Here is a 23755-nt window from a genome sequence, read left to right on the forward strand (position 1 = left end):
AAATGTTTAATAATTTATTTCTTTGTTGAATGTTTAATTTTGGATATATTAATGTATGTTTTTATTTGTTTATATTTGAATGTATTTACTTTTAAATTTGTCTTTTTATGTAAGTTTCAAAGAATCAATAAATAAATTCGTATTATTATAATATGTATACAATAAATAAATTAGCTATGCATTAACAAAATGATTGAGTTATGATTTTCATAAGAAAATTAATTTTAAAGATAAAATTTTTTTTGAAGTAAAAAAGCTCAACACAATAAGGTGGAGCAAAAGAAAAGAAACAAAAACTCATAACGCTAAAAATAACAACCCCTAGCCATCTCTGGCATTGCCATCAACAACCACAGGGTTCACCACCAATCCACTCATCGTAACTTATAAAGGATCTGTTAATAATATCCACCACACTTGAACCTTGATTTTTGAAGATTCTATCATTTCTTTCTAGCCAAATTGTCCAGATGACCACAAAAAACCAACCAACCACCGCTTTTGTTCTATCTTTCTTGCTGATATATCCGTCCAACTTTCAAAGTGTTGCTTGAGTGTACCTAGAATAGTTCATATCCTTCCAAGAGCGAACAACCAAGCACACCACACCTGTCAAGTGAGCTCACAACCAATGAACAAGTGAAAAGCAATTTCAACAGATTTATGACATAAAACACACATGTTATTATTCTGCCCAATAACACCTAATCTACACAGTCTTTCCTTTGTATTCACCCTACTCAACTTTTGGTGGGTCGAATCCTCTTTAAATAGTACTAGTGAAGCAATAGCTTGTAATATCCGCTGGAAGTACCTCTGCCTGCAATACTTGCACAAATGAGTAGTAGAATAAACACCTTTTTTTAATCAAATTTCCAGATTACTCTGTCCTCTCTCTCAATTGTCAGTTTCACTGATTGCAGAACCGCATGAAGCTGGTTTACTAGTTCTAACTCCCATTGAAATAACTCTCGTCGCCACTGAAAATTCCGAATCCACTCTAACCCATCCCAAAATCCACAATCCCCTATGACAGATCCTTGAAGATTTGAGACCGAGAAAAGTCTTAGAAAAGTAACTTTCAGAACACCACAAGGTAACCAGCTATCCTCCCAGAAGCGGATTATCCTACCATCCCCTAGTTCCATAGCCAAGCCTCTGATCATCTTCTCTCTCACTTGTGGCTCCCTGATTTGTAGTTGACAAATATCCTTCCAATGACCCCCTCTTGTAGGTACAAGCTGATCACAAATCATCTCATAATGACTCATGTTATTACAGGAACATACAATTTTCTTCCAAGGTGGACAATCCTCTCTCGAAAATCTCTACCACCACTTGAACAAGAGCGCTGTATTCCGAATTACCGCATCACCAACTCCCAAACCTCCTGCCTTTTTGGGGCCTGTACAACTTCCCATTTCACTAGATGCATCCCGTCCCTCCCGCCCTCCTTACTCCACAAAAAGCATTTCTGTAAGGATATTATTTTGTTTGCTATTGTCTTCGGCATTTTGTACAAGCTGAGATAGTAAATAGGCCGGCTATTAAGAATAGATTTAATGAGAACCAGCTTACCCGCTTTATTCAGAGACTTTGCTTTCTATAGACTTAGCTTTTCCTCTACCTTATCAATCACTGGTTTTTATGTCTTGACCAGTCTCGGATTCGCCCCCAGAGAAATGCCAAGATATTTGACAGGTAAATACGCCTTTTTACACCCCAACAGTCGACACATCTGTCGTGCCCAACATTGGTCACAATTAACCGGGATCAAGCTGGACTTGTCAAAATTGATACTCAACCCTGATATCATCTCAAAGCAGTGCAGCAACTGCTTATAGTTTCTGATCGTCTCTTCTTCAGAAGGGCAAAAAAGTATAGTATCATCCGCAAACTGCAAATGTGACAACTCAATGTTATCCCTTCCAACCAACAACGGAGTAATACGTCCATTCCGCACCGCCTCTCTAATCATCCTATGTAGAACATCCACAACAAGCACAAATAGAAAGGGAGAAAGAGGATCCCCTTGTCGTAGACCCCTTTCCATTTTGAAGGGCTTAGAGGGAGAGCCATTTATTAGGACCGACATAGACGCAGAACACACACACTCCTTTATCCACTCCCTCCATCTACGGCCAAACCCCATCTTCTGTAAAATAATATCCACAAAACTCCACTTGACTCTATCATAAGCCTTTTGTAAGTCCAGTTTATTAATTGCCGAGCTCTTTTTCCTCAACTTCAGCCATTGCACAGTTTCACATGCAATCAAAACCCCATCATGTATCTTCCTACCTTGCACAAACGTACTCTGTGTTTCTCCTACCAACCCTGGCATTATCTTCCGCATCCTCCGAACCAAGATCTTTGATATAACCTTATAAACACAACCCACCATACTAATTGGCCTAAGGTCCTTGATTTCTTTAGCTCTGACAAACTTTGGCGCCAAAGCCACCCAAGTAACATTCGCATCCCTAGGTAAAACAGCTGACTGAAAGAATCCCATCACGAATGCAGTGAACTCCCCACATCCTCCCAAAATTTCTTAATGAAATTCATATTATACCCATCACTGCCTGGTGCCTTAGTTGACTCACAATCCCAAACTGCATCCTTAATTTTCTCATTAGACGGCATCCATTCGAACTCTGCTACCTCCTCCTCCATTATTTGGTTAACCAGTCCATCACGGAACCCTATCACCAGCGAGGTCTCCTGATGATATAAATTCTTATAAAAGTCTCTTATAGCAAAGGTGCACGAAATTGTGATGTCCAGGCTCAAACAATCCCTGGCAACGTGAGCAACTTGGTACGCGCAATCGTGATTACACTTTGATTATATAAAATTCATGGCTCTTTCTTTCCCTGGCAATGGCGCCAAGAACATGGTGTCAATACCATGGTTCACAACTTCGATACAACTAACCAGCAAGTGCACTGGGTCATCCAAGTAATACCTTACGTGAGTAAGGGTCGAATCCCACGGAGATTGTTGGTATGAAGCAAGCTATGGTCACCTTGCAAATCTCAGTTAGGCAGATATAAATTGATAATGGTGTTTTCGAATAATAATTAATAGAATAGGGATAGAAATACTTATGTAAATCATTGGTGAGAGTTTCAGATAAGCGAATAGAGATGCTTTCATTCCTCTGAACCTCTGCTTTCCTACTATCTTCGTCCAATCAGTCTTACTCCTTTCCATGGCTGGCTTTATGCAAGGGCATCACCGTTGTCAGTGGCTACATCCCCTCCTCTCAGTGAAAAATATGCTCACATGCTCTGTCACAGCACGGCTAATCATCTGTCGGTTCTCGATCATGTTGGAATAGGATTCACCCTCCTTTTGCGTCTGTCACTAACGCCCAGCACTCGCGAGTTTGAAGCTCGTCACAGTCATTCAATCATTGAATCCTACTCGGAATACCACAGACAAGGTTTAGACTTTCCGGATTCTCTTGAATGCCGCCATCATTCTAGCTTACGCCACGAAGATTCTGGTTAGGAGATCTAAGAGATATTCATTCTAGCTTATTTCATGTAGAACGGAAGTGTTTGTCAGGCACGTGTTCATAGGGGAGAATGGTGATGAGCGTCACACATAATCATCACCTTCATCACGTTCTTGGGTGCGAATGGATATCTTAGAAGCGAAATAAGATGAATTGAATAGAAAACAGTAGTACTTTGCATTAATCTTTGAGGAACAGCAGAGCTCCACACCTTAATCCATGGAGTGTAGAAACTCTACCGTTGAAAATACATAAGTGAAAGTCCGGGCATGGCCGAGAGGCCAGCCCTCAATTGTGATCTAAGATAGCATACAACTGATCAAAGATTTTTTTTAAAAGACTAGTAAAAGGTCCTATTTATAATAAACTAGCTACTAGGGTTTACATGAGTAAGTAATTGATGCATAAATCCACTTCCGGGGCCCACTTGGTGTGTGTTTGGGCTAAGCTTGAGTGTTGCACGTGTAGAGGTCCTTCTTGAAGTTGAACGCCAGTATTTGTGCTAGTTTGGGCGTTCAGCTCTGGTTTTGGCTCCTTTTCTGGCGCTGGACGCCAGATTTGGGTAGAAAGCTGGCGTTGAACGCCAGTTTACGTCGTCTATTCTTGGCCAAAGTATGGACTATTATACATTTCTGGAAAGCCCTGGATGTCTACTTTCCAACACAATTGGAAGCGCGCCATTTCGAGTTCTGTAGCTCCAGAAAATCCACTTTGAGTGCAGGGAGGTCAGAATCCAACAGCATCAGCAGTCCTTCTTCAACCTCTGAATCTGATTTCTGCTCAAGTCCCTCAATTTCAGCCAGAAAATACTTGAAATCACAGAAAAAATACACAAACTCATAGTAAAGTCCAAAAATGTGAATTTAACATAAAAACTAATGAAAACATCCCTAAAAGTAACTAGATCCTACTAAAAACATACTAAAAACAATGTCAAAAAGCGTATAAATTATCCGCTCATCACAACACCAAACTTAAATTGTTGCTTGTCCCCAAGCAACTGAAAATCAAGTAGGATAAAAAGAAGAGAATATACTATAAATTTCAAACTATCAATGAAACATAGCTCCAATCAAATGAGCGGGACTTATAGCTTTTTGCCTCTTGAATAGTTTTGACATCTCACTTCATCCATTGAGGTTCAGAATGATTGGCATCTATAGGAACTCAGATTTCAGATAGTGTTATTGATTCTCCTAGTTCAGTATGATGATTCTTGAACACAGCTATTTTATGAGTCTTGGCCGTGGCCCTAAGCACTTTGTTTTCCAGTATTACCACCGGATACATAAATGCCACAGACACATAATTGGGTGAACCTTTTCAGATTGTGACTCAGCTTTGCTAAAGTCCCCAATTAAAGGTGTCCAGGGTTCTTAAGCACACTCTTCTTTTGCTTTGGACCTTGACATTAACCGCTCAGTCTCAAGTTTTCACTTGACACCTACACGCCACAAGCACATGGTTAGGGACAGCTTGGTTTAGCTGCTTAGGCCAGGATTTTATTCCTGTAGGCCCTCCTATCCACTGATGCTCAAAGCCTTGGGATCCTTTTTATTTCCCTTGCCTTTTGGTTTTAAGGGTTATTGGCTTTTTGCTCTTGCCTCTTGGTTTTAAGAGGTTTGGCTTTTTCTGCTTGCTTTTTCTTTTTCTTTTTCTTTTCTTTCTATTTTTTTCGCCTATATTATTTTTTTTTCTGCAAGCTTTGTTCTTTGCTGCTTTTTCTTGCTTCAAGAATCATTTTTATGATTTTTCAGATTATCAAATAACATGTCTCCTTGTCATCATTCTTTCAAGAGCCAACATATTTAACATTCTTAAATAACAACTTCAAAAGACATATACACTGTTCAAGCATACATTCAGAAAACAAGAAGCATTGTCACCACATCAATATAATTAAGCTAAGTTCAAGGATAAATTCGAAACTCATGTACTTCTTTTTCTTTTAAATTAAAACATTTTTCATTTAAGAGAGGTGATGGATTCATAGGACATTCATAACTTTAAGACAAAGTTACTAACTACTAATGATCATATAATGAAGACATGGATAAGCACACAACATAGAAAACGAAAAACAGAAGAAATAAGAACAAGGAATGAATCCACCTTAGTGATGGTGGCGTTTCCTTCTTGAGGAACCAATGATGTCCCTGAGCTCTTCTATGTCTCTTCCTTGTCTTTGTTGCTCCTCCCTCATTGCTTTTTGATCTTCTCTTATTTCATGAAGCATGATGGAGTTCTCTTGATGTTCCACCCTTAGTTGTCCCATATTGGAACTCAATTCTCCTAGGGAGGTGTTGATTTGCTCCCAATAATTTTGTGGAGGAAAGTGCATTTGAGGCATCTCCAGGATCTCATGTAAATGAGCTTCTTGCGCCCCTTGAGCTCCATGACTGGGCTCTCTTGCTTGCTCCATCTTTTTCTTAGTGATGGGCTTGTCCTCTTTAATGAGGATATCTCCCTCTATGTCAATCCCAGCCGAATTGCATAGGTGGCAAATGAGGTGAGGAAAGGCTAACCTTGCCATAGTGGAGGACTTGTCAGCCACCTTGTAGAGTTCTTGAGGTATAATCTCATGAACTTCCACCTCTTCTCCAATCATGATACAATGGATCATGATGGCCCGGTCTATAGTAACTTCAGACCGGTTGCTAGTGGGAATGATTGAGCATTGAATGAACTCCAACCATCCTCTAGCTACAAGCTTGAGGTCCAATCTTCTTAGTTGAACCGGCTTGCCTTTGGAGTCAACCTTCCATTGAGCTCCTTCTACACATATGTCCATAAGGACTTGGTCCAACCTTTGATCAAAGTTGACTCTCCTTGTGTAGGGGCGTGCGTTCTCTTCCATGTTTGGCAAGTTGAACGCCAACCTCACATTTTCCGGACTAAAATATAAGTATTTCCCCCGAACCATTGTAACATAGTTCTTTGGATCCGGGTTCTTACTTTGATCATGGTTCTTGGTGATCCATGCATTGGCATAGAACTCTTGAACCATTAGGATGCCGACTTGTTGGATGGAATTTGTTAGAACTTCCCAACCTCTTCTTTGAATTTCATGTCGGATCTCCGGATACTCATTTCTTTTGAGTTTGAAAGGGACATCAGGGATCACCTTCTTCTTGGCCACAACATCATAGAAGTGGTCTTGATGGGCTTTGGAGATGAACCTTTCCATCTCCCATGACTCGGATGTGGAAGCTTTTGTCTTCCCTTTCCCCTTTCTAGAGGATTCTCCGGTCTTAGGTGCCATCAATGGTAATGGAAAAACAAAAAGCTTATGCTTTTACCACACCAAACTTAGAATTTTGCTCGCCCTCGAGCAATAAAAGAAAGAATAGATGAAGAAGAAGAAGGAATGGAGGAGAGGGGGAAGGTGTTGTGGTTCGGCCAAGAAGGGTATAAAGGGGTTGTGTTATGTGAATTTGAAGAAGAATGGAGGGCTTTATATAGGGAAGGGAGGGAGGAAAGGTTTCGGCCATATGGGTGGGTTTGGGTGGGAAATTGGTTTTGAATTTTGAAGGTAGGTGGAGTTTATGAGGTAGGTTTATGGGGAAGAGTGGATGGATGTGAGTGGTGAAAAGGTGATGGGGAAGAGAGTTTGAGGTGATTGGTGAGGGGTTTTTAGGGAAGAGTGTTTATGGGGTTGTGTGAAAGAGAGTGGTGAGAAGAAGTGAGTGGAGGTAGGTGGGGATCCTGTGGGGTCCACAGATCCTGAGTAGATCCTGTGGGGTCCACAGATCCTGAGGTGTTCAAGGATTTACATCCCTGCACCCATTAGGCATGTAAGAATGCCTTTGCACCCAACTCTGGGCGTTCAGCGCCAGGTTGGTGGCCATTTTGGGCGTTCAACGCCCATTTGTGTGCCATTTCTGGCGTTGAACGCCAGAAACATGCCTGTTCTGGCGTTCAGCGCCCAGAAGCTGCCCATTTTGGGCGTTTAGCGCCAGAACCATGCTCTGTTCTGGCGCTGAACGCCAGACAGATGCTCCTCCAGGGTGTGATTTTTCTTCTGCTGTTTTTGATTCCGTTTTCAATTTTTATATTTATTTTGTGACTCCCCATGATCATGAACCTACAAAGACATATAACTAAGAGAAATATAGTTAGATAAATAAAAATTGGGTTGCCTCCCAACAAGCGCTTCTTTAATGTCAATAGCTTGACAGTGGGCTCTCATGGAGCCTCACAGATGTTCAGAGCATTGTTGAAACTCTCCAACACCAAACTTAGAGTTTGGATATGGGAGTTTAACACCAAACTTAGAGTTTGGTTGTGGCCTCCTAACACCAAACTTAGAGTTTGACTGTGGGGACTCTGGTTGACTCTACTTTGAGAGAAGCTTTTTCTGCTTCCTCTCCATGGTTGCAGAGGGAGATCCTTGAGTTTTAAACACAAGGGAGTCCTCATTCCATTGAAGGACTATTTCACCTCTGTCAACATCAATCACAACTCTTGCTGTGGCCAGGAAAGGTCTTCCTAGGATGATGGATTCATCCTCTTCCTTTCCAGTATCCAGGACTATGAAATCAGCAGGGATGTAAAGGCCTTCAACCTTTACTAACACGTCCTCTACTTGTCCATAAGCCTGTTTTCTTGAACTGCCTGCCATCTCTAATGAGATTTTAGCAGATTGCACCCCATAGATTCCCAGTTTCTCTATTCTAGAGAGGGGCATGAGGTTTATTCCTGAACCAAGGTCACACAGAGCCTTAAAGATCATGGTGCCTATGGTACAGGGTATTATGAACTTTCCGGAATCCTGTCTCTTCTGAGGCAATGTTAGTTGATCTAGATCACTTAGTTCATTGATGAACAAGGGAGGTTCAACTTCCCAAGTATCAATGCCAAATAATTTGGCATTCAGCTTCATGATTGCACCAAGAAACTTGGCAGTTTGCTCTTCAGTAACATCCTCATTCTCTTCAGAAGAGGAATACTCATCAGAGCTCATGAAGGGCATAAGGAGGTTCAATGGAATCTCTATGGTCTCTAGATGAGCCTCAGAGTCCTTTGGTTCCTCAGAGGGAAGCTCCTTATTGGTCACTGGACGTCCCAGGAGGTCTTCCTCCTTGGGATTTGCGTCTTCCTCTCCCTCTTTGGGTTTGGCCATGGTGCTTATGTCAATGGCCTTGCACTCTCCTTTTGGATTCTCTTCTGTATTGCTTGGGAGAGTACTGGGAGGGATTTCAGTGATCCTTTTACTCAGCTGGCCCACTTGTGCTTCCAAATTTTTAATGGAAGACCTTGTTTCATTCATGAAGCTCACAGTGGCCTTGGATAGATCAGAGACTAGATTTACTAAATTAGAAGCATTTTGTTCAGAGTTCTCTGTCTGTTGCTGAGTGGATGATGGAAAAGGTTTATTATTGTTAAACCTGTTTCTTCCACCATTATTAAAGCCTTGTTGAGGCTTTTGATCCTTCCATGAGAAATTTGGATGATTTTTCCATGATGAGTTATAGGTGTTTCCATAAGGTTCACCTAAGTAATTCACCTCTGCTATTGCAGGGTTCTCAGGATCATAAGCTTCTTCTTCATAAGAAGCCTCTTGAGTACTGTTGGATGCAGCTTGCATTCCATTCAGACTCTGAGAGATCATATTGACTTGCTGAGTCAATACTTTGTTCTGAGCCAATATGGCATTCAGAGTATCAACTTCAAGAACTCCCTTCTTCATAGGTGTCCCATTATTCACAGGATTCCTTTCAGAAGTGTACATGAACTGGTTATTAGCAACCATGTCAATGAGTTCTTGAGCTTCTGTAGGCGTTTTCTTTAGGTGAATGGATCCACCTGCAGAAGTGTCCAGTGACATCTTTGATAGCTCAGATAAACCATCATAGAATATATCTAGGATGGTCCATTCTGAAAGCATGTCAGAAGGAAACTTTTTGGTCAACTGTTTGTATCTTTCCCAAGCTTCATAGAGGGATTCACCTTCTTTCTGTCTGAAGGTTTGAACCTCAGCTCTAAGCTTGCTCAGCTTTTGAGGAGGAAAGTACTTGGCTAAGAAAGCCGTGACCAGCTTATCCCAAGAGTTCAGGCTGTCTTTGGGTTGAGAATCTAACCATATTCTAGCTCTGTCTCTTACAACAAAAGGGAAAAGCAAGAGCCTGTAGACTTCAGGATCTACTCCATTAGTCTTAACAGTATCACATATCTGCAAGAATTCAGTTAAGAACTGAAAAGGATCTTCAGATGGAAGTCCATGAAACTTGCAGTTCTGCTGCATCAGAGAAACTAATTGAGGTTTCAGCTCAAAGTTGTTTGCTCCAATGGCAGGAATGGAGATGCTTCTTCCATGTAAATTGGAATTAGGTGCAGTAAAGTCACCAAGCATCTTCCTTACATTATTATTATTTTTGGCTGCCATCTCCTCTGCCTGTTCAAAAATTTCTGAAAGGTTATCTCTGGATTGTTGTATTTTAGCTTCTCTTAGTTTCCTATTTAGAGTCCTTTCAGGTTCTAGATCTTCTTCCACAAGAATGTTCTTATCCTTGCTCCTACTCATATGACAAATAAGAGGGCACAGAAAAATAATAATAATAGAAATCCTTTATACCACAGTATAGGGATTCCTTTGTGAGTGAAAGAAAAGAGGGAGATAAAGAATGTAATGGAATGGAAGAAACACAACTGTGAGGAGGGTTGAGATGTGAGATGAGATGTTAGTAAATGAATAAATAAATAGAATAAGATGGGAGAGGGAGAATTTTCGAAAAATATTTTTGAAAAAGAGTTAGTGATTTTCGAAAATGGTTTTTGAAAAATGTTAGTATTTTTCGAAAATTTTTAAAATCAAAAATAAAAAATAAGAATAATTAGTTAATTAAAAAGAAATTTTTGAAAAAGAGGGAAGATATTTTCGAAAATTAGAGAGAGAGAGTTAGTTAGGTAGTTTTGAAAAAGTTAAGAAACAAACAAAAAGTTAGTTAGTTAGTTGAAACAAATTTTGAAAAGATAAGAAGTTAGGAGGTTAGAAAAGATATTTTGAAACCAACTTTTTGAAAAAGGTAAGATAAGAAGATATTTTAGAAATTAGTTTTGAAAAAGATTTGATTTTTAAAATCTCAATTAATGACTTGATTCATAAGAAATCACAAGATATGATTCTAGAACTTAAAGTTTGAATCTTTCTTAACAAGTAAGTAACAAACTTGAAATTTTTGAATCAAAACATTAATTGATTATGTTATTTTCGAAAATTTGGTATAAAAATAAAAAAAAAAGATTTTTGAAAAATATTTTTGGAATTTTCGAAAATAACTAAGAATTTTGAAAAAGATTTGATTTTTGAAAAAGATTTTGAAAAAGATAAGATTTTCAAATTGAAAATTTGATTTGACTCATGAGAAACAATTTGATTTTAAAAATTTTTGAAAGAGTCAACTCAAATTTTAGAATTTGATGAGAGAAAAAGGGAAAGATATTTTTTTTGATTTTTTGAATTTTTATGATGAGAGAGAAAAACAACAAAAAGACTCAATGCATGAAAATTTTGAATCAAAACAATGAATGCATGCATGAATGATATGAATGTCAAGATGAACACCAAGAACACTTTGAATGTCAAGATGAACATCAAGAACATATTTTTGAAAAATTTTTGATGCAAAGAAAACATGTAAGACACCAAACTTAGAAATCTTTCATGTTTAGACTCTAAGAAACGAAAAATGCACATGTAAAACAAGAAAAGACACAAAACATGAAAACATCAAGATCAAACAAGAAGACTTACCAAGAACAACTTGAAGATCATGAAGAACACTATGAATACATGATATTTTCGAAAAATGCAAGATGCATATGCAAGTGATACCAAACTTATGATATGACTCAAGACTCAAACAAGAAACACAAAATATTTTTTTTTATTTTTATGATTTTCTAAATTTTTTTTTGGATTTTTATTTTATATTTTTCGAAAATTATTTAGAAAAGGGAAAAATAAGGATTCAAAATTTTTAATATGAATTCCAGGAATCTTATGCTCTAAAGCTCCAATCAAAGGGTCAGGTATGGTTTAATAGCCAGCCAAGCTTTAGTATGTAACTCAGACATGACACGCCTGACATTCCTTACATTCAACAGCCAATTGGCTAAGAAAGATAAAGAAGCTCTTCTCTTGAGTATAAGAATTGAGACATGGCTTTACAGCCAGCCAGGCTTCAACATGCTTCATGAAATACTAGAATTCATTCTTAAAAATTCTGAAGCCATAGAATAATTTATTTTTGAAAACATTTTTATTTTAAAAATTTTTTCGAAAACAAAGGAGAAGTTTTTTTTTGAAAGGTTTTTGAAAAAATTTTTGAAGAGAAAACAAAAAAGAAAATTACCTAATCTGAGCAACAAGATGAATCGTCAGTTGTCCATACTCGAACAATCCCCGGCAACGGCGCCAAAAACTTGGTGCACGAAATTGTGATGTCCAGGCTCAAACAATCCCTGGCAACGTGAGCAACTTGGTACGCGCAATCGTGATTACACTTTGATTATATAAAATTCATGGCTCTTTCTTTCCCTGGCAATGGCGCCAAGAACATGGTGCCAATACCATGGTTCACAACTTCGATACAACTAACCAGCAAGTGCACTGGGTCGTCCAAGTAATACCTTACGTGAGTAAGGGTCGAATCCCACGGAGATTGTTGGTATGAAGCAAGCTATGGTCACCTTGCAAATCTCAGTTAGGCAGATATAAATTGATAATGGTGTTTTCGAATAATAATTAATAGAATAGAGATAGAAATACTTATGTAAATCATTGGTGAGAGTTTCAGATAAGTGAATAGAGATGCTTTCATTTCTCTGAACCTCTGCTTTCCTGCTATCTTCATCCAATCAGTCTTACTCCTTTTCATGGCTGGCTTTATGCAAGGGCATCACCGTTGTCAGTGGCTACATCCCCTCCTCTCAGTGAAAAATATGCTCACATGCTCTGTCACAGCACGGCTAATCATCTGTCTGTTCTCGATCATGTTGGAATAGGATTCACCCTCCTTTTGCGTCTGTCACTAACGCCCAGCACTCGCGAGTTTGAAGCTCGTCACAGTCATTCAATCATTGAATCCTACTCGGAATACCACAGACAAGGTTTAGACTTTCCGGATTCTCTTGAATGCCGCCATCATTCTAGCTTACGCCACGAAGATTCTGGTTAGGAGATCTAAGAGATATTCATTCTAGCTTATTTCATGTAGAACGGAAGTGTTTGTCAGGCACGTGTTCATAGGGGAGAATGGTGATGAGCGTCACACATAATCATCACCTTCATCACGTTCTTGGGTGCGAATGGATATCTTAGAAGCGAAATAAGATGAATTGAATAGAAAACAGTAGTACTTTGCATTAATCTTTGAGGAACAGCAGAGCTCCACACCTTAATCCATGGAGTGTAGAAACTCTACCGTTGAAAATACATAAGTGAAAGTCCGGGCATGGCCGAGAGGCCAGCCCTCAATTGTGATCTAAGATAGCATACAACTGATCAAAGATTTTTTTTAAAAGACTAGTAAAAGGTCCTATTTATAATAAACTAGCTACTAGGGTTTACATGAGTAAGTAATTGATGCATAAATCCACTTCCGGGGCCCACTTGGTGTGTGTTTGGGCTAAGCTTGAGTGTTGCACGTGTAGAGGTCCTTCTTGAAGTTGAACGCCAGTATTTGTGCTAGTTTGGGCGTTCAGCTCTGGTTTTGGCTCCTTTTCTGGCGCTGGACGCCAGATTTGGGTAGAAAGCTGGCGTTGAACGCCAGTTTACGTCGTCTATTCTTGGCCAAAGTATGGACTATTATACATTTCTGGAAAGCCCTGGATGTCTACTTTCCAACACAATTGGAAGCGCGCCATTTCGAGTTCTGTAGCTCCAGAAAATCCACTTTGAGTGCAGGGAGGTCAGAATCCAACAGCATCAGCAGTCCTTCTTCAACCTTTGAATCTGATTTCTGCTCAAGTCCCTCAATTTCAGCCAGAAAATACCTGAAATCACAGAAAAAATACACAAACTCATAGTAAAGTCCAGAAATATGAATTTAACATAAAAACTAATGAAAACATCCCTAAAAGTAACTAGATCCTACTAAAAACATACTAAAAACAATGTCAAAAAGCGTATAAATTATCCGCTCATCAAGCAACTTTAATCCTTGCTTGATTTCTCACTATCCTCCCATGAATAAGTAAGGACTCAATCCGATTGTTTCTCCTTCGAGCTGAGGCTAGATTATGAAAATAGCGAGTATTCTTATCCATCTCCTTGGTATGCCTGGATCGCGACATCTGCTTCCAATGTAACTCTTTTCTAATATACCATTTCTTACAAGAGCTCACCAGGACCCTCCTTCTTGCTTCCACAGTTCCATCAACAACCCCATTGCTAACCATATCATCTACTTTCTTTATCTCTTCTTCAAAATTCATAATTTTCATATCCATGTCCCTAAAATTCTCCTTATGCCATTTACCCAACGGGACCGTCAAAGCCTTCAGCTTGTCAATGAATTGTATGTTGCCCAAATTCCTCCACTCCACCTTTACCATCCGCAAGAAACCCTCATGAGTAAACCAAGCATCCAGACTCCGAAAAGGTCTCGGCCCCCCTCCTAATCTTTTGATATCCACAATCAATGGATAGTGGTCTGATAAATCTCTCAGACCTCCTCTAAGCCTTGTTTTAGGAAACTCTTCCAACCACTTCAAACTAGCCAGAACTCTATCAATGCGGCTACACGACTGACCCCTAAACCATGTGAGCATACGATCAGCAAGTGGAAGGTCCAAAAGCTCCATATTTTGAATCCAAAATTTAAACTCAGTTGCAGTCATTGTCAAAGTGGTAGCTCCTTTCTTATCTTTTCCTAATGAATCTGCATTTATATTATTCAGTTTAAACAAGAATTAATTATCTTTTAGCCACAATGGATTCTACTTTGAGTCGTGTACAATTCTGTTTATTTTAGGTAGCATTTGGTTGGATTTGATGGAGCTTCTGCAGAAAAAGAGAAGAAGGCTATATAGGGCAGGAATGGCTTAGAGGATGGAGAGGAAGCTTTCACAAATGGAATCAGCACAAGAATTAAAGGAGATGAAAGCGAGGAGCGACGCGTGCGCGTGATTTAGAGATTTGCTCAGCGACGCGTGCGCGTACCTGACGCGTACGCGTGACACGCGAAGAAGACCATCGACGCGTACGCGTGACATTCGCCACGTGCAAAAAATGCAGAAAATGTTGATTATTTAATTAATTCTGATTTAAACTTTATTTTTATTTTAAAATAGGAAAAGATATTATTTTAGTTTTAGAAAATAGATTTTAAATTAATTAGGATTAGATATAAAAGAGAAAAAAAACTTCTCTTCTGGGGGATTCCAACATTATTCCACTTTTCATTCCACCTGAGCCCAATTTACATTTTATCAGAATCCTAGTTTTTTTCTCTGAACCATGAGCAACTAAACCTCTACTGTTAAGGTTAGGAGCTCTGTCTATTGTATGGATTGATACTATTATTTTTCTATTTTAATTCATACACTAATTTATATTTCAAGAATTGTTTTCGTTCTTTATCTTATGAATTTGGGTGGAACGGAAGTATGACCCTCTTTCTAATTGAGTTCTTGTATAACTTGGAAAAGCTCTTTACTTGAACAACAGCTTGAAAAATATTCTCCTAAATTTCTAATTATCTGGATTTAACGGGATACGTGACATATAATCCTCTTATATTTGGGTAATTAGAATTTTTGTGGCATATAAACTAGAATTAAACTTCACCCTCTAATTGGAATTAAGTGACCAAAGAATTGGCGGTTGATGAATTTAAGATGGGACTAAGAAGGTCTAAGGAATTAGGGCTTAGTCACATATAGTTTGCCATGAATTAAATCTTACATGATTAAAATAGTTAGTAAGAAAAGTCAATCCGGAAAATAGATAACTCTGAAGCCTTAACTGTTTCTCCATATATTATTCTCAACTTATTTACTTTCTGTCTTCTGATATTCTGAATTTACTATTTAATGCTTTTGAACTCTCAAAACACTATTTTCTACTTGTCTAACTAAGTAAATTAATCAACCATTGTTGCTTAGTCCATCAATCCTTGTGGGATCGACCCTCACTCACCTGAGGTATTACTTGGTACGACCCGGTGCACTTGTCGGTTTGTTTGTGGTTATAAATTCTGCACCAAGTTTTTGGTGCCGTTGCCGGGGATTGATAATGATTAACAACTATCCGTTTTTTGATTGCTTAGATTAGGCATTTTAGTTTTAATTTTATTTAAATTTTGCTCTAGTTTTTTTTTGAAAAAAAATAATAAAAAAATAAAAAAATTTAATAAATAAATAGCACTAGTATTTTTCCTTAATTTCTGAAATTAAGTTTGGTGTCACCTAGTTAATTTCATTTTAATTTTCTTGTTTATTTTCCTTGTTAATTTTCGAATTTTTTTGTTTTATTTATTTAGTATTTCAATTTTATTATTTTACACAGGTTACCTCACTGGGATTATCTGCACTCTGACGTAGAGAATCCCATCCTTTCTTGTCTTTTGCCTGTGTATGTGCAGAAACTGAGACAAGAAACTTCTCTTAGACTTTGATCCTGAACCTGAAAGGACTTTCAGGCGACGTTTGCAACAAGCAAGACTTTATAAGGTTGCAGAATCCTATGGATCCTACTAATGCTGTTAATGCCAATGTGGCAAATCCGAATGGAAATGAGCAACAAAGGAGAGTGCTTGGCTCTTACTCTGCTCCTACTGCAGATCTTTATGGAAAAAGCATTGTGGTGCCTCGTATAGCTGCGAACAACTTTGAGTTGAAGCCACAATTGGTCACCCTGGTGCAACAAAACTGCCAGTATCATGGTCTTTCCCACGAAGACCCAAATCAATTTATTTCTAACTTTTTGCAGATTTGTGATACTGTGAAGACAAATGGAGTGAACCCAGAAGTGTACAAACTCATACTCTTCTCGTTTGCTTTGAGGGATGGAGCAAAGCTATGGCTAGATTTCCAACCCAAGGAGAGTTTGGATACTTGGGACAAGGTTGTTACTGAGTTTTTTACTAAATTTTTCCCACCGAAGAAGCTGACTAAGCTTAGGGTGGAGGTTCAGACCTTCAGGCAGAAGGATGGTGAAACTCTTTATGAAGCTTGGGAGAGATACAAGCTATTGACTAGACAATGCCCTCTGGACATGTTCTCCAAATGGATCCAACTAGATATCTTTTATGAAGGCTTGGGTGAAATGTCCAAGACGTGCTTAGATAATTTCGCAGGTGGTTCATTGCACAAGAAGAAGACACCGGAGGAGACTATTAAGCTTATTGAATTGGTTGCCAGCAACCAATATTTATACTCATCTAACAGGAATCCTGTGAACTCTGAGGCTCCTCAGAAGAAAGGTGTTATGAAAGTAGAAGCTCTTAATGCTATTCTTGCTTAGAACAAGCTTATATCTCAGCAAATAAATCTACTTACTCAGCAGATAGGTGGCATGCAAGTCTCAGCTATCAACACCCAAAATCCACCTCAAGAGGTCTCTTATGACATGACAGGTAATTTTATGTAAAATGATAATTATGATTATGCTCAATCCTCTTCTGAACAGGTCAACTACATGGAAAATGGTCCTAGAAATCTCAACAATGATCCATATTCTAAGAGATACAATCAGAGGTGAAGAAATCACCTAAATTTTGGGTGGAGGGACCAACCTCAGAGATCTTAGAATTTCAACAATAATTCTCAGGGCGGCTTCCAACAGAACAATCACAATAACCGCCAATTTCAATCTCATCAATAAAAATCACCTCCGCAGGCAAATTCTAAATCCCAAGAAGATTCTAATTGGAAGATGAGGAGGAGTTTTATGCAGGAAACCAGAGCCTCCATTAGAAACTTAGAGGTGCAAATGGGCCAACTGAGTAAGCAAATACCTGAAAGGTCTGCAAGTACATTTCTAGGTGATACAGTGGTGAACCCAAGAGAAGATTGCAAGGTTATTCAATTGGGAAGTGGTAAAACAGCTGGCTCTGAGACAAAGGCCAATAAAGAGCTAGTTGAAAAGGAAGCTCCAGAGGAGAAGAAGGAAGAAGTGGAGCACGCCCCTCCTAAGCGTGCAGACAACCCGTTCCCTGACTCTCTTGACACTTATCCTACATTGCCAAAGGCTCCTAAATACAAGCCAAAAATGCCATATCCTCAGAGGCTTCAGGAGGCTTCCAAAGAAAAGCAATTCTCTAAATTTTTAGATATCTTTAAGAAGCTACAGATCAACATTCCTTTTGCAGAGGCTCTTAAGCAAATGCCTCTCTATGCAAAATTTATGAAAGAATTGTTGACCCACAAGAGGAATTGGAAGGAACAAGAAACAGTGGTGTTAACCAAGGAATGTAGTGCCATTATCCAACACAACCTTCTTGAGAAGATGTCAGATCCAGGGAGCTTTGTAATTCCTTGCACCATTGGAGATGTCACCATTCAGAGAGCTTTATGTGATCTTGGAGCTAGCATCAATCTAATGCCACTTTCAGTGATGAAAAAGCTTTAAATTGAGGAGGTAAAACCCACTCGTATTTCTCTTCAACTTGTTGATCTTTCTATTAAATTACCTGTGGGTGTTGTCGAGGATTTACTTGTGAAAGTAGGACCATTTATTTTTCCTATTGATTTTCTTATATTAGACATGGAAGAGGAGGTAAAATCCTCTATTATACTTGGTAGACCCTTTTTAGCTATAGGTAGAGCTCTGATTGATGTGCAAAAGGGTGAATTAACCCTGAGGGTCAATGAAGAAAAGGTGGTCCTTAATGTTTTTGAAACTCTCAAGCACCCTAATGATTCTGAAGGGTGTATGAAAATAGATGTTATTGAACCACTTGTTCAAGAGGTACTGAAGGCTGAGGTGCTTGATGACATTCTGGATCCTATTTCTGAGTATGAATTAGTTGAAGTTGATGATTTACCACCCCAGAAGGCTATGGTTCACATGCTTAAAGCAGAGGAGGAAGCTGCCAAGCTTGAGCTCAAACCTTTACCTCCTTCTCTGAAATATGTGTTTTTGGGTGAAAATGATTTCTATCCAGTGATTATTAGCTCTTACCTGAAGCCTGAAGAGGAAGAGGCACTTATTTCAGTGCTCAGGAGCCATAAAACAGCTCTTGGGTGGACAATTAGTGACTTGAAGGGGATTAGTCCAACCAAGTGTATGCACAAGATCCTCCTTGAAGATGATGCTAAACCAGTTGTGCAACCACAAAGGAGACTCAATCCAACTATGAAAGAGGTGGTCCAAAAAGAAGTAATGAAATTATGGGAAGCAGGTATTATTTACCCTATTTCTGACAGTCCTTGGGTAAGTCCTATGCAGGTAGTTCCCAAGAAAGGAGGGATGATAGTGATCAAGAATGAAAAGAATGAGCTTATTCCTACAAAGATAGTCACAGGATGGAGAATGTGTATAGACTATAGGAGGCTCAACACTGCTACAAGGAAGGATCACTTCCCCCTGTCTTTCATTGATCAGATGCTTGAGAGGTTAGCTGGTCATGCTTTTTATTGTTTTCTAGATGGATATTCTGGATATAATCAAATTGCAGTGGACACTCAAGATCAAGAAAAGATAGCATTCACATGCCCCTTTGGAGTGTTTGCCTACAGAAGAATGCCATTTGGACTTTGTAATGCTCCAGTAACTTTTCAAAGGTGTATGCTTTCAATTTTTTCTGACATGGTTGAAAAGTTCATTGAGGTATTTATGGATGATTTTTCTATTTTTGGTAATTCTTTTGAATCCTACCTTAAGCATCTATCTCTTGTCTTGAAACGGTGTCAAGAATCAAACCTTGTTTTAAATTGGAAAAATGCCATTTTATGGTTACAGAAGGCATTGTTCTTGGACACCGGATTTCAAGTAAGGGGATTGAGGTTGACAGAGCAAAGGTAGAGGTAATTGAAAAATTACCACCACCAACTAATGTTAAGGAAGTCAGGAGTTTCTTGGGTCATGCAGGATTTTATAGGAGATTTATAAAGAACTTTTCTAAAATTGCTAAACCATTGAGCAACATGTTGGTTATTGATGTTCCTTTTGTGTTTGATGCTGAATTTCTGCATGCTTTTAAAACTCTAAAAGCAAACCTTACCTCTGCTCCCAACATAGCTCCCCCTGACTGGGATTTACCATTTGAATTAATGTGTGATGCTAGTGACTTTGCTATAGGAGCTGTTTTAGGACAGAGGCATGGTAAGCTTGTACATGTCATTTACTATGCTAGCCGTGTGTTAAATGATACCCAAAAGAATTACACAACTACAGAAAAAGAATTATTAGCTATTGTGTATGTTGTTGATAAGTTTAGGTCCTATTTAATTGGTTCTAAGGTTATTGTTTACACTGATCATGCTGCTTTAAAGTACCTTCCAACCAAATAGGATTCTAAACCAAGATTAATCAGATGGGTATTGCTCCTTCAAGAGTTTGATATTGAGATAAAAGACAGGAGAAGGTCAGAAAATTAAGTAGCTGACCATCTCTCCAGAATTGAGCCTGAAGCAGGAGTACAACCACCCACAGCTGTGACTGAGACATTTTCGGATGAGCAATTGTTCCTCATTTAGCAGGCTCCATGGTTTGCAGACATTGCAAATTATAAGGCCGTGAATTTTATTCCAAGGGAGTACAGTAGGCAACAAGTGAAGAAGCTATTGACTGATGCCAAGTACTACATTTGGGAGGAACCATACCTTTTTAAAAGGTGTTCAGATGGTATAATCCGGAGATGTGTCCCAGAAGAGGAAAAACAGCAGATTCTTTGGCACTGTCATGGTTCTGATTATGGAGGCCACTTTGGTGGTGAAAGGACAGCTACAAAGGTCCTTCAGAGCGGGTTTTACTGGCCGACTCTCTTCAGAGATTCAAGAGAATTTGTGAAGCACTGTGACAGATGTGAAAAAGCCACAAATCTCCCTGCCAACCATGAAATGCCACAGCAGGGGATTCTTGAGGTTGAGTTGTTTGATGTATGTGATATTAATTTCATGGGACCTTTCCCACCCTCACATTCAAACAACTATATTTTAGTGGCAGTTGATTATGTGTCCAAGTGGGTGGAAGCTGTGGCTCTACCCACCAATGATGCCAAGGTGGTAATGAGTTTTCTTCAGAGATATATCTTTAGCCAGTTTGGTGTTCCAAGGACACTCATTAGTGATGGAGGAAGTCACTTCTATAACAGACAGCTAGACTCTCTTCTGCAGAGATATGGAGTCCGTCATAAAGTGGCAACCCCTATCACCCTCAGACAAGTGGACAGGTTCAAGTTTCCAACAGGGACCTCAAGAGGATTCTAGAAAAGAGTGTCAGTGTTTCAAGAAAAGACTGGTCTAGGAAGCTTGATGACGCTCTCTGGGCATACCGGACAACGTACAAGACTCCCATTGGCATGTCCCCTTATCAGTTGGTCTATGGCAAAGCCTGTCACTTGCCAGTCGAGCTAGAGCATAAAGCTTACTGGGCAATCAGGTATCTGAATCTTGATTCAGAAGCTGCAGGAATCAAGCGAATGCTTCAGTTGAATGAGCTTGATGAATTCAGATATTCAGCCTATGAGAATGCCAAGCTCTATAAGGAGAGAACCAAGTTATTGCATGACAAGAAGATTGCCATCAGAGTCTTTGAGTCAGGACAGAGAGTACTTTTGTATAATTTAAGGCTCAAACTCTTTCCCAGGAAGCTGAAATCTCGGTGGTCAATACCGTTTGTGGTTTCCAGAGGTTCACCATATGGTCATGTGGAAATACAGGAAGAGAATTCTGACAGAAAATTTACAGTGAATGGCCAGAGGTTGAAGCACTATCTTGGAGGCGAGATTGATCGCCAGAGGTCCGCTCATCTGCTGAATTAGCAGAATTGACCGTCAAGCTACTGACGTTAAAGAAGCGCTTGTCGGGAGGCAACCCGATAATTTTGTATCCTTAGTTATTTTTTGTAGTAGTGCTTTTCTTACTTCTTTGATTTTTATTGAGTTTTTACTGTTTTTCTTTCGTTTTAAGTGTGTTCTGATCATGCAGCTATTTTCGAACAGGAATCGAATAAAAAAAAAAGAGCACACGACGCGCGAGCGTCTATGATGCGTACGTGTCATATGTGTGTGCGTGAAAAAAAATAATAAAATTGAATAGAGAGTTGGGCAGGAGTGGTGCTGGTGGCGTGCCTTGCGCACAAGCAAGTCCACACGTACGCGTCTCTCACGCGTACGCGTCTCTCACGCGTACGCGTCGCTTGCGTTTTCACCAGTCCACGCGTACGCGTCCCCCACGCGTACGCGTGACCTTGAAAATGGCGTAAATGAATGTATGCCCCGAGAGTTATGATGGTGTGGGGCTGGAACTATGCTGGCCACACAAGCCACATCACGCGTACGCGTCCCTGACGCGTGCGCATCGTTTTCCCACCCTGGCCGTCCACGCGTACGCGTCCCTGACGCGTACGCGTCATATGCAATTTTGGCTCTTGTGCGTATCTGAGCAGAGAGTTGTGCGTGCACGGGGCTGCCCTTGCGCCATTCGCACAACCAACATCACGCGTCCGCGTCCCAGACGCGTACGCGTCGCTTGAAATTCGCGCGATCCACGCGTACGCGTCGCATGCGACGCCCAATTAAACCACCTCGGCGCCTGATTTCAAATCATCCACCCCCAATCCTAATTCTCTCTTGTTCTTTTATCCTTTTATTCTTCTTTCCTCATGCTATTTTTTTATGTCTTTCTATGTCTCTCTTTGTTTTCAGTTCTTCTTTGCTTGAGGACAAGCAAAACTTTAAGTTTGGTGTTGTCGCTCGCTGATGGGTTTTCTGTTTATTTTTATGGTAGCAAAGGGAGGCAAATCATCTTCACGGAGGAGCACAGCCTGAAGAATAAAACGACCGCTAGGATAACTGAGGTGATTGAGTTCCTTTCATTCTATATTCCTTCCCGCTGTTACTATGTTATGTTCCGGTTTTCTGCTATTTTGTCTCGTTTATTGCATGATGCTTTATTAGATAACTTCCTAGGTTCTAGTTTAGTCTACTATTTTGAATTTTTCTGTTATTTTCTTTAATGTTGAAAGGTGCCTCATGTATTGCCCACAGAGCTTGAAATCAAAAAGAAAGAAGAAAAGATGTAGTGCATGAGAAATTGAGTTTAATTTTTTTAGAGTAGTCTCATTTATTCAAATGTGGTGGTATTTTCTGTGACTCTGAATGCATGACATGAATAGTGCATATTTGAATTTGAATCAAAGAATGTTGATGTACAAGGAACAAGGATTTAGAGAATTATTATAACTTCTCTGAAATAAACAAAAATTTAATCCTTGAAACAAAAGAAACAGCAAAAAAAAAGGGGGATATCAAAGCAAGGTCCAAGGCTCTGAGCATCAATGACTAGGGAGGTCAGACATGATTAAAAGCTCAAAGAGTTATTTCCCTAGTCATATGCTTGTGGTGTTCTTATGTCAAGTAATCCTTGAGACAAAACATTTAGAGTCGAGATCAATTGCAATTAGTAGAGTATGCCAAAGGCTTTCAGCACCAATGTCTGGGAGTAGCTGAAAGAAAAATCAAAACTTCAAAAGAGTTCCCCAGTTAAGTGCTTGTGGTGTTTCTGTGTCAAGTGAAGCTTGAGACAAAACATTTAAAGTCACGGCTAGGCTCAAGTTGCAAAGCACCAAAGAAAAGAGAATCAAAGAAAAATTGCTGTGTTCAAGGGTTAAATTGAGTTACAAAAGATCAGAGAATTCATAATATTATCCGGATTCTAATTCCGAATGACAGTGACATCCTTCTGATTTAAAGGAGAGTGAGATGCCGAAACTATTCAAGATTGCAGTTATAAACCCCACTATAAGAAGAGACATGAGCTTAATCGAACTCTCATTCTCATGCAAATTCACATTCTAAGCGTATATTAGTTTGGTTTCTTGAGGACAAGCAACAATTCAAGTTTGGTGTTGTGATGCGTGAGCATCTTTCCTATCTTTTCCTAATGAATCTGCATTTAAATTGTTGACTTTAATCAAGAATTAGTAATCTTTTAGCCACTATGGATGCTACTTTGAGTCGTGTGCAATTCTGTTTATTTTAGGTAGCATTTGGTTGGATTTGATGGAGCTTCTGCAGAAAAAGAAAAGAAGGCTATATAGGACAGGAATGGCTTAGAAGATGG

The 23755-nt window shown here is 39.3% G+C and overlaps 1 protein-coding gene and 2 non-coding genes across 3 annotated transcripts; 1 reads left to right on the plus strand and 2 right to left on the minus strand.

Moving 5' to 3' along the window:
* Positions 1 to 2514: 2514 nt before the first annotated feature.
* Positions 2515 to 14365, minus strand: LOC148544458 (uncharacterized). Its single transcript, XM_088498940.1, has 2 exons — positions 13871 to 14365; positions 2515 to 2724 (listed from the first exon to the last, which is right to left on the minus strand). Exons 1-2 carry the CDS (start codon positions 14363 to 14365, stop codon positions 2515 to 2517), a joined length of 705 nt encoding a protein of 234 aa, XP_088355066.1.
* LOC148544459 (small nucleolar RNA R71) lies at positions 9405 to 9512 on the plus strand. The gene has a single exon (XR_015900943.1). It is a non-coding gene; the product is annotated as a small nucleolar RNA R71 (small nucleolar RNA).
* A 2275-nt stretch (positions 14366 to 16640) lies between the features above and the next one.
* On the minus strand, positions 16641 to 16747 carry LOC148544460 (small nucleolar RNA R71). Its single transcript, XR_015900581.1, has one exon. It is a non-coding gene; the product is annotated as a small nucleolar RNA R71 (small nucleolar RNA).
* Positions 16748 to 23755: the final 7008 nt, after the last annotated feature.

Source organism: Arachis ipaensis, chromosome B9 (genome assembly GCF_059453495.1).
Source record: "Arachis ipaensis isolate K30076 ecotype BB chromosome B9, ASM5945349v1, whole genome shotgun sequence".
Classification (NCBI taxonomy): domain Eukaryota; kingdom Viridiplantae; phylum Streptophyta; class Magnoliopsida; order Fabales; family Fabaceae; genus Arachis; species Arachis ipaensis.